Raw genomic sequence first — 17,006 nt, forward strand, 5'->3', positions numbered from 1 at the left:
AGATTTTTTGTAAAAGTATACTCTAAATATCACATGGATCACAATTATAATAAAAACTAATTCACTGTTTTATCTTGAATTCAAATTCCACTTGGTATTTGTTATTCATACTTGCTAAATCCTGCCACTGTATTCTTTTGCATAGTTGTGATTTTAAGGAACAATACAATGTCTTATTCTAGGATTTACCTACAGAAATAGAGAAGCCACATTACTAGGATAAACACAGTCATTGTAAATATCAGGAAAGCATTGGAACATATTAATATAGTAATTTTTACCCCCCAAAACCTGAAAGCATTTTTAGACAGCAAAAATAGCTTCATTATGCTTATGATTGCATAATATATCTCTGGAAAAATGAAAAACAATCAGATAACACCTGTTTCCTCCAGGAACGCAAATGTGGTGGCCAGGGAAAAAAGATGGGAGGAAGGCTGGTCATTGCCTATTCCAGTGTGCACAGTTTGAATTTGGAACCATGCAAAAGTATAGCTTGGTTAAATTAAAACCATTCAAAAGATAAAAAATAAACGTTTAACACCATCACAATATGCTGGGAAACAAAATGAATGGATTTCTGGTCTCAGTACTGTAGGTCGCATAGCCACTCTTTCCTGGACTGAGGCTTCCCAGGAAAAGGGATGGGAAGTAAGGCTGGCCTGCTGGTATAGACAGAGATTCCAGCAACATACATGACCCGGGGCACAAGGATTGCTTCCTAAACAATGATGAGCACACAGCCAACTAATAGCCTGGATGGGCTGAGACCATCCTGATTTCAAACACCCAGTCCCCTTGCCTTCCTGAGAACTTCTGTGTTTCTCAGACTGAAAACGTGTTCTGAATTTTGTTCAGGAAGTGCGGCCCCTGTTGAAATTCATCAAGAGTGGGAAAGAGCCAAAGGGGGAAGGAGCATGGGTTGCTTGGCACAAAAGTAGGTCTGTTCATAAAGAATGGAAGTAAAGGGGACATCAGGTAGAAGGTTTTGCTGTGAGTCAGGACAATTTAAAAGTTGCCTAAAGAGGTGCACGCCATCTGTGTTGCTGCCGTCCAGTTGGAAGGGAAACTCAGGTTCTTGCCTAGTGGCTGGAGCCCTTCGCAGAATGTCCCCCACCCCTACCAGCTGCCCACTGCCCCTCCCCCTCTGCAGAATGTCTGGGGTCCTATGTTCTAAACCTATTTACATTCAAATTTTCCCTGCTCCACTTGGACTCAGGAGCATCTGCTGAGCCAGGTCACTCTCTGTGTCCTACCCTTAACTTTTCTCATTGCGGAAACTGCCAGACAGCGGTGGGCAGTGCCCAGCCTGAGGGGATGGCTTCAAATGGAGGTGAGACTGTAGGGACGGGGGCATTATCCGAGTCTGCCATGCCTCAACTCCTTGGGAATTCAAATTTGAACTGCCCCTGGGGACAGCTGATAGGGCTGATGTTGAAGAGGGAGGGAGCGCTGGATGTCCCCAAGGACATCACACCTGGGGATGGCCATGGCACCCTGAGTCTGTGGTTAGGGAGGACGGCTCCTTAGAGGTGGATCAAGATGCCTGGGGGAATACACCGTGTAGGGGAAAGGATGGAGTGGATGGATTGATCCTTTCTAGAGGGGGACAGGTCACGTCATTGTGTGTTTGTGGGGAGTGGTGGGATCGTGTTGTGCTGGTGGCCCAGGGAGAATGACGGGCAAGCCTGAGCCCTGTGCCATGTCTTCAGCCACCTGGAAGGTGCCCTTCCATAGTGTTCAGAGGGATTTGGGCTGGAGTTTTCTAGATCTTAGGGAGGAGTGGGGAGAAGTGGTCTCAGCCAGAAAACTGTTGGGTGGGTTGGTTGTGACAGAGCATGTAATGACAACCTCTGGGTGGGCGAGGCTGGGGGCTACTGTAACTGCCACAGCCCAGAGCCTCTCAGCTGCCGCCCCAGAGCTGGCTGCTCCATCAGTTGAGGTAGCTGTTGGCTTTGATCCAACAGGGGTGGGGACAAATGGGGAAGTTCAGGTAACACATGGCCTGGACTTCCTGAGATGTTCTGAATTGTTCGCCCTTTTGTGGAAGCTCAGGTCTTCAGACCCACTTCCTCTTGTCTACTAGCTCATGGCCTGTCCTCTGCACTTTGTGTTACTGTGGAGATGAAGAATTTGCTCCTATTCCATTTATACTACCTCATGAAATGGGGACAGGTGTGGATTCTTGCTGGTTCTCAGTGGATGGGTCTGGAAAGGCTGGTTTCCTTTTCAGTAGAGGAAGGAGAATAGTGCACAAATAGGAAGATGGTTCTTTTATTATTATTATTATTAAAGTTAGGATATGTGTCCTGAATGATGAGGTGCATGTGCTGTATCCCTTATTCCCCCTGACTAGAGACTGCATGAGGTCGTAGTGAACAGGGATGAGTTCCAGACAACTTTGCCTTACCTGGCCTGTGGCCCAGGAACCCCTGGTTCTTGGTTGGTCACTATGTTCAGTTATTGGGAGCTCAAAGGAGAAGGATCAGAGATGCTCCTTGTCCCACTACCTGTTGTAACATGACCAGCAGCTGTGAAAATCCCTGGGCACCTCCCCTGATAGCCCTGCTGCTCACCAGTTGCTGGCTGAGTTCTAATCGTGTGCAGCTGTTGCTGGCTGTGCGGTGACAGTATCTCAGGGGACTCCACCACTGCCTCTCAGACCTGCTCCCTGGGAACAGAGCTTCCTGAGTGGCAGCTGGGACCACTGAGCACTGAGCAATGGGTGGCCCGAATCTGACCCCCATTTAGCACTTGCTGTGGGGACAGGACAGCAAGTGCCAGGTCCTGTGTCAGGACACTGTGCCACAAGTGTCCTGTACCAGGACAATCACTTGCATGCTGGACGTGATGAGTTATGGATTATCTTCAGGGTTCTTAGGGTGCTGGCTTGGGAAAGATTTCCATCCAGTGGTTTTCTTTTGTTGTGTTTGAGCTAGGAAAGAAAGGGGTTTACAAGAGCTTCAGGAAAAGGAAGATTGAAGAGAAGATGTGGCCATAATATTCGGAAGCTTCTGGCTTCCTGCCGGCCTTCTCAGTGCTGAGCACTGCCCTGGGGTAGGCCCCTCACCTGTTGCTGAGCATGCTAAGGACCACCAAGCCGCTGAGACTCATCCCTGACCCATGGCTTGGGAGATGCCTGTGAGGCTGATGGGGTCTGCCAGGGACACCTGAGGGAGACCCTCGGGCAGCGAAGGCTTGGCTGTTGCTTCTTGGGAGACAGGGGCCAGGGAGTCTTGGTGATCGGGGCCAGGCTCTCTAGTGGAGTAACTCCCGTGGAGGAACAGAGCATCCAATGCACACTCGGGGACACTTGCAAGTGGCAGAGTTTCCCTGTCACACGCCCTCAGCTGTTGGGGCTCCCCTCTGATTCTCCCGTGACTAGTGAGGACCAGGAGACCCCAGCTCATTCATGTCTTTCTTTTGTCTACACAGCATACCCAGTGCTGGGACCGGGCGTGACCGTGAACCCTGGCGCCTCCCTGTCTGTGTTCACGGCTCTGCCCTTTACCACACCCGCTCCCGGCCCAGCACACGGGCCACCCCTCGTGACTGCAGCGGTTCCTCCCGGCGGCCCTCTGGTGCTGTCTGCCTTCCCCAGCACACCTCTGGTGGCAGGACAGGATGGCCACGGCCCGAGTGGGGCTGGGGCTTCTAATGTCTTTGTCCAGATGAGGACAGAAATGGGGTCTGTGAAGGCCCCTCAGGCACAGACCTTGGTCCTAACTCAGAACCCCCTTGTCTGGCAGGCTCCAAGCGCCCTCTGTGGTGGTGTCGTGTGTCCACCTCCCCTACTCCTGGCAGCTGCTCCTGTGGTGCCTGTTATGGCTGCCCAGCTGGTTGGGGGCACCCAGGCCTGTGAGGGAGGCTGGTCCCAGGGCCTTCCTGTTCCACCACCACCACCACCGGCTGCCCAGATGCCCCCCATCGTGTCCCACGCTGGGCCATGGCCACAAGGGGCTCATGGAGAGGGCAGCCTGGCTCCCTCCCAGACCAAGGCCCCACCAGACGACTCCTGTAATCCCAAGAGTGTCTATGAGAACTTCCGACTCTGGCAGCGCTACAAGCCCCTGGCCCGGAGGCACCTTCCCCAGAGTCCTGACACCGAAGCGCTTTCCTGCTTCCTCATGTGAGTGTCCTCGGGGCACCAGAGCTTGTCCTGCAGCTCACATGTAAAGAGGCTGCTGAATGGACAGGAGGTCACGCTGTTCAGGGGAGCTTGCAGGGCGGTTGTGGGGGTGATGGATTGCACTATGGGAAGGTACATTTTCAACAACATTAAATCTGGCTGTGGCTCAGGACAGACTGTCAGGGGCCTCAACTGCCCGTCACTGTCCCGTGAGTCCAGCCAATCCTTACTTTCAGTAATTTTCACAACAATGTTTACAGAAGACCTAGGTCAGAGACGGTTCCTGGTGTGACGTGAACGACGGTTTGGGTTTAGGTCTTTGAGTACACACTCCAGTGCCTCTCCCTGAACCCAGTGTTGATGGCCAGGAGCACATCACATGGGGCTGGGGGGAGGAGCTGCAGGGCCCGGCGGGAACCTGGCACATGCCCGCAGTTCTGCCCAGGTCCAGCACCGTGGGGGTGGAGCCTGCACAAGGGGATGGGCTTGGGCCCCGCACCAGGGTCGATGCTGGGCAGGTATTTGCATCTTCACCCTCAATCCCTCCTAGAAAAAGGGACAATGATGCTTCATTCAGAGGATGGTGAAGAGATGACTTGAGCTCACATATGACATGTATAACACAGTGCCTGGCACATGCTATGACATATTACATGATAGCAATTATGATTACTGTCCCCTTTACTATCATTATCAGGACTAGGCCATCTAGGAGAGTGCTCCCCAAAGCCATAGGCTCCAGTGATAGCTCTGAGTGCACCACGAGCCCAGCAGCCCAGGGCCGTGGACTGTGGTGACTGTGAGGCAGCAACGTCAGCATCCGGGAGAGTTTGTGGTTTCATTCCCAGTCCCTGCCTCTCTCCACCCTGTGGCGCCTCTGTCACCCTGTGTTTCCCACTGATGAGCAAACGGGAGCTTGAGCACATCCACCGTGCAACACACTAACCGTTCCCCTAGGGAAGTCCCCTGCCTGGGGTGTAGGTGGAAGGCGGCCCCATCTTCATCCCCAACAACCTCACTGCCCCTGCACCCTGGAACTGGTTGCATTCCGCCTTGGAGCGGAGTCCCGGTGCACTGGGGACCCTGATTCTTGGAGTGGAGCTGCCCCAGGCTCACAGGCCTTTGCCATGGCTCCTGTGGGAATGTGGGAAGCTGTACCTGGCTGCTTGCAGTGAGCTTGACACTGCTCTGCTTTGGTTCTGGACGTGTGCTCCTGCTCCTCATGCTTCAGGACCCTGAGGCTGCATCCCCAGAGGTTGCCTTGCTCCAGAGTCCCCAAGAAGCTGGTTAAATCTCAGTCCTGGGGCCCAGGAACCTGCACTTTAACCCTCGCTCCCAGGTCATTCTGTGTGCACGCTGTCTCAGTCAGCTCAGGCTCACGCTGTCTCAGTCAGCTCAGGTTCGGCTGTAACAAATCCCATAGACTGGGTGCTTTATCAAGACACGTTCATGTCTCCCAGTTCCAGAGGCCAGAAATCCCAGATCAAGGTGACAGCAGATTGGGTGTCTGGTCAGGGCCCTCTTCCTGGCTGGAGAGAGCTGCCTCGGCTGTGTCCTCTGGTGGCTGAGAGGAAAAGCCCTGGCGTCTCCTCCTGCCCTTATCGGGGCTCAGATTCCATGACTGGGACCCACGCTCATGACCTGCTCTAACCATGACTGCCTCCAAATACCGACACACCGGCGCTGAGGGCTTCAGCACAGGAATGTTGGGGACACATATGTTCCACCCATAGTACTGAGTTCACTTCTCAACATCAGAACACCGAGGACTTGAGGGGCAGTTGGAGAGGCCACTCCGTAGCTTCTGTTGATGTTCGATCTTGGGGGCATGTCCTGGGGCCTGAGGAGCCCACATGGGGGAGAACAGGACATGGACAGATGGCAGGACAGGTGTGGGGAGGACAGGGGCCAGGTGTTGGGACCAGGTGGGCTCGGGATGAAGGGTGGGCTTATAGACTGGGGCTAACTGCACTGGTTTACAGCCCAGTTCTCCGATCCCTGGCCCGGCGGAAGCCCACCATGACGCTGGAGGAGGGACTGTGGCGGGCCGTGTGCGAATGGCAGCACACGAGCAACTTTGACCGGATGATCTTCTATGAGATGGCAGAAAAGTGAGTCTGGGGTCCTGGGGGCAGGGCCCGCGGGGCAGAGTGAGACTGAATGACGGAGGCCTGGTGGCCGTGGTGGCTTCTCAGCATGGAGCATGAGGAGGGTGTGGACAAACACAGGACGCCCTGGGCCCCTGGCTCCCTCAGGAAGCTGCTCCTGCCACCTAGAGTGCTCTGGGGTCTCTGTCCTGCCCTCTTGGGAAGCACCCCCTGCCTGGCCTGGGCCAACCCCTGCCTTGACACTGGAGGTCATGGCGGGAGCAGCCAGCGTCACAGCCCAAAGTGGGTCACCTCCAGCTGTGGGGATGGGGAGAAGGGGCGCTAGTGACTATAGACAGAGTGGGGTGCAGGCTCCTCACAGCAGTGGCCAGAAGTCGGTTTTCTGCCATCCCAGCCTGGCCAGGGAGTTTGGGCAGGGGAGACCTGTATCCAGGACACCATGAGACCCATCTCTGGCCTGACCGCCTTTGCTCCTGGGCAGTGCTCTCCGTGAAGACAGACAGACCTCAGCCTCAGGGGAAAGGGGCCCTGTCCTCCGGGCTCAGCTTTTGCTTCCTCCCGACCAGGGGTCTCCCGGGCCTCTTGCCCCTGGGTTATCTTTCAGGGACCCGCAGTCCCAGCCTCAGGACTCCTGCATCTGGGCATCATCCCTGACGCCGTCTGCCATCAACCCCACCCCTGGGCAGCTGAAACCTGGAGGAGGAGTCCCCCGGGACCCTCCTGGGCCCCATGGCCCTGACTTGAGTCAGGAAGCCCCTTTGATGCCATGGGCTCTGCAGGGGCCGGGTGAGGGAGGGTGAGCCCAGAACTCTGGGAGCAGCTCCCTCCTGGGACTGGGGGATGAGACCCAATGAGGGCCTGGACAGCCCACCCGAGGCATTGCCTCCCATCCCTGCCCTCGGCCGCTGCCTGGTCCTGGGGACAGGGGGCCTGGACCCTCTCCGCACAGCCTGGGCCTCCTTCACCCCCAGGTTCCTGGAGTTCGAGGCTGAGGAGGAGATGCAGATTCAGAAAGCGCAGTGGATGAAGGAGCCCCAGAGCCTGCCTCCTCCAGCCCCGCCGAGGCTTGAACCTCAAGGACCCCCAGCCCCTGAGGTGGCCAAGCAGCCAGGTACTGCTTCCCACATTTCCACAGGAGCCATGGCAAAGGCCAAAGGGGCCAAGGGAGACCACTGTCCTCACACCCCATGCTTCCCTTCAAGAGGAGGATTTGCTCCCTCCAACAGGACAGCTTCCGGGAGCATATGTTGGGTATTGACCAGGTCAAGTTTCCTAGCTACTCTCCCCCCTCGCCCATCCAAAACTCCACGTATGCTCTGCCCAGGAAGCAGGGATTAGCGGGGAGAGTACATGGCATATTGGTGGCTCCAAACTTCCTCCCAAGCGATGCTGTCTCAGATGTGCCCCTCCTGCGCGTCTCCTCTGGGGGCGCTGTGGTTCAGGTGGTCCTGACCAGCTGGGACCCACTTCACATCCCCAAGCCCTGCCCTCCCCTGTGTGGTGCAGGCAGGAGGAGCGGCCCTCACCACGCCCGGCCTCCTCCTTCTCTGCCTCAGTGTACCTTCCCAGCAAGGCCGGCCCCAAGGCCCCGACTGCTTCCCTGCCACCACCCAGGCCCCAGAGGCCAGCGGAGACCAAGGCCCGCCTGCCACCACCCAGGCCCCACCGGCGAGCAGAGACCAAGGCCCGCCTGCCACCACCCAGGCCCCAGAGGCCAGCAGAGACCAAAGTCCCCGAGGAGATCCCCCCAGAAGTGGTGCAGGAGTATGTGGACATCATGGAGGAGCTGCTGGGGCCTCCCCTCGGGGTCACGGGGGAGCCCAAGAAACAACGGGAAGAGGGCGAAGTGGAGCAGCCACAGGAAGAGGATTGGACGCCCCCAGACCCGGGCCTCCTGAGCTACATTGACAAGCTGTGTTCCCAGAAAGACTTCGTCACCAAGGTGGGCTGGCCTGGAGTGCTGGGGTCTGCAGGATTCCGGGGGGTGGCACTCCCAGGTCCTTGGAATTAAGCTCTGTTCCTTAGCTATTCAGCAGCGTGTGTATTTCCACGGATTTGAATGTCTGTGTATGTGATTGTGTGTGTCTGTGTGTTGCTGTGTGTTTGTATCTGCGATTTGTTACTGTGTGTCTTTGTGGGTGTGAGTGTGGAGTGTGTAGGTTACCTGTGTCTGTGTCTTTTCCTGTGTCATATGTGGGTCTGTTTGTGTGTCTGTGTGTGCTCTGTGTGTCTCTGTCTGTATGTGTGTATGCTACCAGGTCTGTGGTCTGTGTGTGTAGCTGGTGGTTGCCATGATATCAGACAGCCCCAGGAAGGTGGGTACGGGGCTCTCCCCGCTTTCTGCATCTCCTCCAGGTGTCCTTGCCTCCAGGTTACTTCCGACACAGGAAACTCACACCTTCTTCCTTCTGTGCCCAGGTGGAGGCCGTCATTCACCCCCGATTCCTGGAAGAATTGCTTTCCCCAGATCCACAGATGGATTTCTTGGCCCTAAGCCAGGAGCTGGAGCAGGAGGAAGGACTCACCCTTGCCCAGGTGAGCAGGAGGGGCAGGAGGGACCCAGCACACAACGCCCACCTGAATGTCTAACCCCACCCTGCTGGGGATGCTCGGCTTCTTGAGGAGCCACTCCGGGGTGGGAAGATGCAGGTTCAGAGGGAGTGGGATGGAGGGGAGTCAGGATGCAAGCTGCAGTGAGGCCCAAGGGGACGCCCAGCAGAGCCACACCCTCTCTCTTTGACATAAAGCCCAGCTGCCTCAGGCTTCCCTGCCTCCTGCCCAAGTGCCCTGGTCTCCACCACCCTGGGCCCTGCTCACACCTGGGGCAGCGCCAGTAAGTGCCCCGTTTCCTCCCGCAGCTGGTGGAGAAGCGCCTCCTACCTTTGAAGGAGAAACAGCGTGCGAGGGCAGCCCCTAGTCATGGCGTGGCCCGGTTGGACTCAAGTCCTTCTAAGTTTGCAGCTGCTCAAGGAACAGAGAGAGACATCCCTGACCCCCAAGAAGGGGTTGACATGGAAACCTGCCCACCCCAGACCGCTGCCTGGGACCCTCAGGGACGAGGCAGAGCACGCACCGGCATGGCCAGGTCCAAAGACCCTGCGGTGCCTTTGGGATGTCAGGATTCCTCCGGGCTGAGGGCTGCTCGGTCAACCTCTCCTCCCCAGGACCACAGACCCACCTGCCCTGGCCTGGGGACCAAGGACGCCTTGGATCTCCCTGGAGGGTCTCCTGTCAGGGAGTCACACGGACTGGTTCAGGGGTCAAGTGAGGAGGAGGAGCTCCCCAGCCTGGCCTTCCTCTTGGGTTCCCAGCACAAGTTGCTGCCCTGGAGGCTACCCCAGAGCCCTGTCCCTGCCTTGGGCCTTCTCAGCCCAGAAAAGTGGGGACCCCAGGGAGTTCTTCAGTCCCCATCTGCTCAAAGAAGAGGCCTCAGCCTAGCAGCCTCTCTTGCTACCAAGTCCAAGAAGCGGCCTCTCTTCGGAAGCCCATCCCCTGCTGAAAAGACACCCCACGCAGGGCCTGGGCTCAGGGTCTCTGGGGAGCAATCCCTGGCTGGGGGACTCGGTGGCCCCTCACAGTCTCAAAAGAGAAAGGGTGACCTCTTGGTCTCCAGGAAGAAGAAGAAGCGGCATTGTAGCCAGTAGGGGCTTCCGGGCAGACTCTTGGTGCCAGTCTCCAAGGGTGGGGCTCTGGCATCCGATGCCCCAAAGCAGTCAAAAGCTTCTTCTCCCCCAGTGCTGATCTTGCTGGGCCTTAGCTTTGGAGGGTAGGGGAGGGAGGGGAGGGAGAGGGTGGCTGAATAGGGAGGGCAGGAAGGGAGAAGGGTGGGGGAGGGAGGCGAGGGAGAGGGTGGCTGAATAGGGAGGGCAGGAAGGGAGGAGGGTAGGGGATGGAGGGGAGGGAGAGGGTGGCTGAATGGGGAGAGCAGGAAGGGAGGGCCTGGGGGGAAGGGGTGGGGGGTGGGAAGCAGTGTCTTGGGGACCTCACGTGTAAATGTAAATAAATGTAGTTGTGTTGGAAAATGCTCTCAGGGCTGCTGCCTCTGTCCTGGGGCTGTGCTGCTCCGTGGAGGGCGTCTGTGAGGGAGGGCAGAGGAACTGGGAGATGCCAGGCACTGGGAACCCACAGGGGCAGGCCCCACTCTTTCCTCCTGGTGTAAGGGGCCCCTTCAGATGCTCCAGGGACTGACAGATGCTGAGGAAGCCCTGATCCCTCCCACCACCCACTCACAAGTCCCCGCCGGCTTTAGGGAGGCTTCTCAGGGCCTCCCATCATTATCAGTATCCCTGGAAAATCCCGGGATAGAGAGCGCTGGCTGGCTTTTGTTGTGCTCGGTGGGAGCTGAGGAGAAGGCAGCTGCCTAAAACATGGACATGGGGAGAGGCGGCTGCTTCTGCTTAACCCTCATCAGGAAGAGCTCGGGCACTGGGCTGAGGGGAGACGTTGAGGTGACCGTCCACACGGGTGTGTTTGGGATACAACGGGAGTGGGGGAAGTCCCTTTGCCTGTTTCTGGGCAGGAGAGAGTCTTGTCCAACTAGCTGAAGCAGATGCTCCTTGCTGTGGCCACAGGGACTGGCTTCAGGGGCCCTCGGGGTCCTGCATGGAGCCCCCCACAGCTATGATTGCCTTCCCATATGATGACGGAACTCGTGTGGAATTGATGTGGACAGAGGTTTACATTGGTATCTAAAACAGTTCCCTCCCAACACACCATCACCTATGGGAACAAGCATGACCAGCCCGCCAGGCACAGGGTGGGTGTGTCTGCTCGTCCCAGGGCCAGGAGGAGCTGTGGCCCAGGCTGAGAGGGGCTGAGGGTCAGCCACCCTTCTGCCAGGCACAGACCCCAAGAGCAGAGCAGGGGCTGCCTGGGATGCGGCACCGGCTGTTCGGGAAGTGCCCTGGGAGTCGGGGGCCAGGTGTTTGCCGAAGGGAGACTTCCAGAGTCTATGAGTGAGGTGAGGACTGCATCAGGAGAGGGACTGAGGTTGGGGAGAATGCTCTGCTCTTTCCCAGGTTGTCCTGTCCTCCCCATCTCTGCTGAACTCCCCTCACCCCATGGGCCAGCCTCTGCCCCCCTTACCCCTAACCCACCTCTTAGAATCTCAGATCCCAGCATGGACAGGACCTGGCACCCGCCCTGGTTCCCTCCTGGCCAACACCTTCTTCTCCACAGTCTGAGTTCTGATTCCTCCCCCTCAGACAACAAGGGAGAAGGGGCCCTTGTTGGCTCAGGACCCCTGTGACTGCCAGGGCACAGGTCCCAGCACTGCCTGCATGCAGAGCTGTGGTCATGGCGCTGGGGTCTGGCCCAGCAGCAGAGGCTTGTGGGGCAAAGCTGCCCGGTAAACAGTGGCCTGGCCCCTTGGCCAAGTGACAAAGGGAGCCATGTTTGGGTCCTCTCTGGCCCCATCTGCCCACAGAGCACAGCAGTCAACCAGACAGGTGCCCCTCTGCCCCGTCCCTTCTGCTCAATGTGGGCAGTGTTGCAGGCCTTCCGCCCTCTGTGGCCTTTGGGAAGGAGAGTTTATCTTGGCAGGGCTTCCCCAGCTCAGCGCACATCAGGCCCTCGGGGAAAATGTGAGGAGTTAAGAGTCACTGGTGGGTGAAGTGGGCAGCTCCCGTGACTCCTCTACATTCAGGGCCATCCTCAGGAGATAAGGTAGCACTGCCCCTTTGCAGAGTTTAGGAATGTTAAGTGAGCAGCGTTTGAAGGGAACATGGTCTATACTCTGCCGTGTGTGGGTGCTCAGCCAACTTCCTCACCTAAGGGTGAAAGTGACACCTTGGGGTTCCTGCTGGTTACCACACTGGTTGTTGTCTACCCCGCTGTCCTGTCCTTGTTTTGGCTGAGCTATTCCCAGGAGGCAGAACCTGTGCTTCCTCCACCACTGTGTCCCGCCTGAGCCCTACAATCTGCCCCTAAATGGGCAGAGTGGGGCTGACTAGGGGGATCTGATAGACTGAACACACGTTCCCCTCCCCCCCGCCCCATTCCTATGTTGAAGCCCTAACACGCAACTTGATGGTATTTGGAGATGGGCCTTTGGGAATTATTCAGGGTTAGAAGAGACCATGAGGGTGGGGCCCTACTGATGGGATTAGGGCCCTGGTAAGAAGCAGAGACCGCAGAGCTCTCTCTCTCTCTGACACGAGGACACAGTGAGAAGGCGGCCATCTGCAAGCCAAGAGAGAGCCCTCACCAGAACCTCGCCACACTGGGATGCTACCCTCGGACTTCCAGCCTCCAGACTGTGACAAATACATTTCTTTTTTTAATACGTGCCACTACCCCCAAGTCTATGGCACTTTGTCCTAGTAGCCCTATGTGACTAGGACAAGGTCCATAATCTCAAGAACTTCCTTCGTGACTGGTATCTGGAAACCGTGCATCAGGGCCATGGGAAAGAAAGGCTCGGCCCTTTGCGACTGTCACCATACCTCCACCCCAAGTGCAGCGTATCACACATGAACCAGGAGAGCCTGGGATGCAGTGAAAGGGAATCTGTAATTACTCATGATGTTGTCGCATCCACTCTTGGGGAAGCCATGCAGCTTGCTTGCAGCAGGTGCTGGGGGTGTGCTGAGGCTCTTGGTGGTCTTGGCCTCCCTGCTCACGCAGCCAGGTCACTCTCTGGGAGCCAGTGCAGCTGGGGCAGCCCCAGGCAGGTTTGCCTCCAGAGACCACTCCCTTCACTACTGGATGACAGATCCCTGAAGAAGCCATGGCCTCCTGGGAAATTCCATCTGACAACGGGAGCAAGGCTGGCCCCCGTTAGTGAACATTCTGTGCTTTCTGACAGCTACCAGGATGGACTTGATTCAGGTGGCTGCCCTTTTGTAGCTGCACTTTGATTCTAACTTCAGTGTCAGCATGCAATGTCGCATGATGCACTATGAATGGAACATACAATGTGTGTCTTTCACATCTGTCTTCTTTCACTTAGAATAATATTTCCAAGGTCATCCATGTTTTTAGTGTGTACCATTATATCAAACCTTTTTATTGCTGAATAATATTCCATTAATGGATATACTAAAAATTTTCCATTTATCAGTTAAGAACATATGGACTGTTTTCACTTTTTGGCTATTGTGAATAATACTTCGAAGAACATTTGTGTACAAGGTTTTCTGGGGATGTATGTTTCCATTTCTCATGGCTATATACCTAAGAGTGAAAATTGATGGGCCATATGGAAACTGGATGTTTAACCATTTCAAAAGGTGCCAGACTGTTTCCAGTGTAGATGAACCATTTTATGTACCCACTAGCTGTGTGAGGGTCCCAGCATCTCTCCACATTCCAGCCAACATTTGTTATCAACTCTCTTTTTGATAAAGTCATCCTAGTGGTTCTGAAGTTGCATCTCATTGTAGTTTGCATTTGCATTTCCCTGATGTTGAACCTGTTTCATGTACCTATTCGCCACTTGTGTATCTTCTTTGGAGCAATGTGTACTCAACATTTACTAATTTTTAACTGGTTTGTGTTTTGCCATTGAGTTATAATTCTTTACATATTCCAGATAAAAATGCTTGACAAGATATAATTTGCAGGAATATTCTCCCATTCTATGGATTGTCCTTTACTTTTTTGATGGTACTCTTTGAAGCACAAAAGTTTTTACTTTGGATGAAGTCCAATTTGTCTATTTTTTCTTTTGTTACGGGTGGTTTTAATATCATGTTTATGAAACCATTAATTCGTCCTAGGTCATGAAAATTTATTCCTATGCTTTTTCCTTTTCTAAAAACCATCTTAAACATTTTAAAGTGTACAATTTAGTAATGTTACGTATATTCACATCATTGTTAAATTAGAAATTTTTTATCTTTCACAACGGAAATTTTGTACACATTAAATATGAATTTCTCCCCTACTCCCATCCCCAGCCCTTGGCAACCACTACTTCATGTTTCTGTGATTTTGACTACCGTAAATACTTCATATAAAGGAAAGTATTTGTCCTTTTGTGATTGGCTTCTTTCACTTAGCATAATGTTCTTGAGATTGATCCATGTTCTAGCATGTGACATGATTTCCTTCTTTCCGTAGGCTGCTTAGTCTTCCATTGTATGTATATACCATATTTTATCCTTTCATCCACCAATGGACATTTGGATTGGATCTCTTGGCTATTGTGAATAATGCTGCAATAGGGATTGTATTGAATTTGTAAATCGTTTTAGGTAATATGGACATTTTAACAATATTAAGTCTTTAAATCCACATGCGTGGAGATGTCTTTTCATTTATTTATATACTCTTTGGTTTCTTGTAGCATTGTTGTTTTGTAGTTTTTAGTGTCCAAGTTGTTTGCTTCCTTGGTTAAGTTTATTTCTAAGAATTTTATTCTTTTTCATGCTATTATAAATAAAATTGTTTTGTTTTGTTTTGTTTTTCAGTAGAGACAGGGTTTCACTACGTTGGCCAGGCTGGTCTCAAACTCCTGGCCTCAAGTGATCCGCCTGCCTCATCCTCCCAACATGTTGGGATTACAAGTGTAAGCTGCCACACCTGGCCTGAAATTTTATTCTTAATTTCCTTTCCATATTGGTCAATGCTAATGTATAGAACTGTGATGGATTTTTGTGTGTTAATGTTGCATTTTGTAACTTTGCTGAAATCATTTATTAGTTTTTACAGGTTTTTTGGTGGAATTTTTAGGGTTTTCTACATATAAAACCATATAATCTGTAAACAGAAATAATTTTACTTCTTCCTTTCCAATTGGAGCGCCTTTTATATATCTTTTCCTTGTCTAATTGCCCTGGCCCAGTACTATGTTGAATAGAAGTGGCAAGATTATGCATCCTTGACTTTCTCCTCTACTTTGAGGAATAGCTTTGCCTTCCACTAGTAAACATAATGTTAGTTGTAGGCATTTCACATAAGGCCTCTATGATGTGATAGTATTTTCCTCTTATTCCTAGTTTAATCATAAAGTGGTGTTGAATTTTGTGGAATGCTTTGTCTGAATCATGTGGTGTCTGTCTTTCATTATATTAATGTGGTATGACTCTATTGATTTTTGTATCTTGAATCATCCTTGCATTCTAAGTATAAATCCAACTTGGTCATGATGTAAAATACTTTTTTTTTCCTTTGAGACAGAATCTCACTCTGTCACCCAGGCTAGAGTGCAGTGGTGCAATCTCAGCTCACTGCAACCTCTGCCTCCTGGGTTTAAGCGATTCTCCTGCCTCAGCCTCCCGAGTAGCTGGGATTACAGGTGCCTGCCACCACGCCCAGCTAATTTTTGTATTTTTGGTAGAGACAGGCACTGGAAGAGATGGGGGCAGAGAACAGCCCTCACTGACAGCACAGAGCCTTACCTCTTCACACAGTCTCTTTCTCCTCTCCTCCTCTGCCCACACAGTGACTCCCAGCCTCTAAGATTCCTGCTTTCAGCAATGCCCCTGATAGCATACCAATTAACTGAGGAGTTCTCAAACACCAACTCTTCACTGCCCATTAGCACAATGAAGAAATTGAGGAAAATGTATATGTCCCTGAATGTTGCTAATGGTCTTAGGGCAAACTGCTGCTTATTCTGCGCTATGTACTTCTTAGTTCATTGGGGTTAGGATGTCATTTTTTAATGAAATCATGTTAATAGTGTTTGTAAAATGAATGATGTGCAACCCCATGAAAAAGTGTATGTTTTTTGAAGGAGTAGAGGAAGCAAGGAGGAGTGATAAAAATTTTGACTGTTGAAGTGGCGTGGGGGCAGGTTGAACTTGTCCAAGACTGCTTCCCTGCAGGCCAGCCTCCTTCAAGGCTTCATGAATGCTCTCCATTGCTGGGCGTAAGGTCATCAAAGCTGAGTTCTAGTAGAAGAGACATTCTAGAGGTCTAGAATGTCTGATGCACACACATTTAGAGGTCTAGAGACACCTGTTCTAGAAGTCCACCATTATGCCTCCACTCTTTAGGTCTTGAAGAGAAATCACATTCATTCATTCTACAAGTATCTACTCAGGAGGTGATATTTGTCCAGTGAGTGATGAGCACAATGGTTGATAGGCAGAGACAAACAATAATCAAAAAATAAGTCATAAAGGGTAATGAAAGCTGGGCGCAGTGGCTCATGCCTGTAATCCCAGCACTTTGGGAGGCAGAAGCAGATGGATCACCTGAGGTCAGGAGTTTGGGACCAGTCTGGCCAACATGGTGAAACCTTGTCTTTATTAAACATATGAAAATTAGCCGGGCGTGGTGGCCTCCGCTGAGCTCTCTTTTGTGTTTTAATGTAAGGTTAAGGAGCTCCTGGGCCTCTGGGGATTCTCCGCCAAACCAGGTCCCATCATCATGGCTTTCTCCCCTCTCTGCACTGGCGGACAGATCATCTGCAGCTGCACACAGGACACACAGAGCTCACCCCTGCTCACTCAGGCTCACCTCCTAGGATGACTCCTAGGCAGGCAGAAATCGAGGCTGGTTTGCCACACTCACATTCTGGGACCAGGGACCTGCACCTGCCCTTGCTACACTCAACTGTCTCCCAGGCTGTCACCACTGCTCTCAGAAGAGCTCACACTGCTGGTGTGCCCAACCGTTTCTCAGGCTCTTGCCAAGAGGCGGCAAGAGAGTTTCCCCTACTCACCTGCCCACTGGGAACAAAACTTTATTTACTTTTTATTGAGGTAAAACGGATTTAACATAAACTACCATTTTAATCATTTTTGAGTACTGGATTTATTGGCGTTAAGCTTATTCACATTGTTCTCTCACCATCACCACCAATCCATCTCCAGAACTTT

The 17,006-nt window shown here is 52.9% G+C and overlaps 1 protein-coding gene across 1 annotated transcript; it reads left to right on the forward strand.

The window, feature by feature from the left end:
* Positions 1 to 1,184: 1,184 nt before the first annotated feature.
* On the forward strand, positions 1,185 to 9,993 carry LOC139358290 (NUT family member 2D). Its single transcript, XM_071078862.1, has 7 exons — positions 1,185 to 1,333; positions 3,436 to 4,129; positions 6,112 to 6,240; positions 7,209 to 7,348; positions 7,794 to 8,179; positions 8,656 to 8,772; positions 9,096 to 9,993. The coding sequence occupies exons 1-7, from the start codon at positions 1,318 to 1,320 to the stop codon at positions 9,879 to 9,881; spliced, it is 2,268 nt and encodes a 755-aa protein (XP_070934963.1). The 5' UTR covers positions 1,185 to 1,317; the 3' UTR covers positions 9,882 to 9,993.
* Positions 9,994 to 17,006: the final 7,013 nt, after the last annotated feature.

This window comes from Macaca nemestrina, chromosome 14, assembly GCF_043159975.1.
Source record: "Macaca nemestrina isolate mMacNem1 chromosome 14, mMacNem.hap1, whole genome shotgun sequence".
Taxonomy (NCBI): domain Eukaryota; kingdom Metazoa; phylum Chordata; class Mammalia; order Primates; family Cercopithecidae; genus Macaca; species Macaca nemestrina.

Bases quoted from the DNA above. Each gene is read 5' to 3' on its own strand.
- LOC139358290 (XM_071078862.1), top strand. The intron at 4,130-6,111 runs GTGAGTGTCCTC...ACTGGTTTACAG, and splicing joins GCGCTTTCCTGCTTCCTCAT to CCCAGTTCTCCGATCCCTGG. The intron at 6,241-7,208 runs GTGAGTCTGGGG...CTTCACCCCCAG, and splicing joins TTCTATGAGATGGCAGAAAA to GTTCCTGGAGTTCGAGGCTG.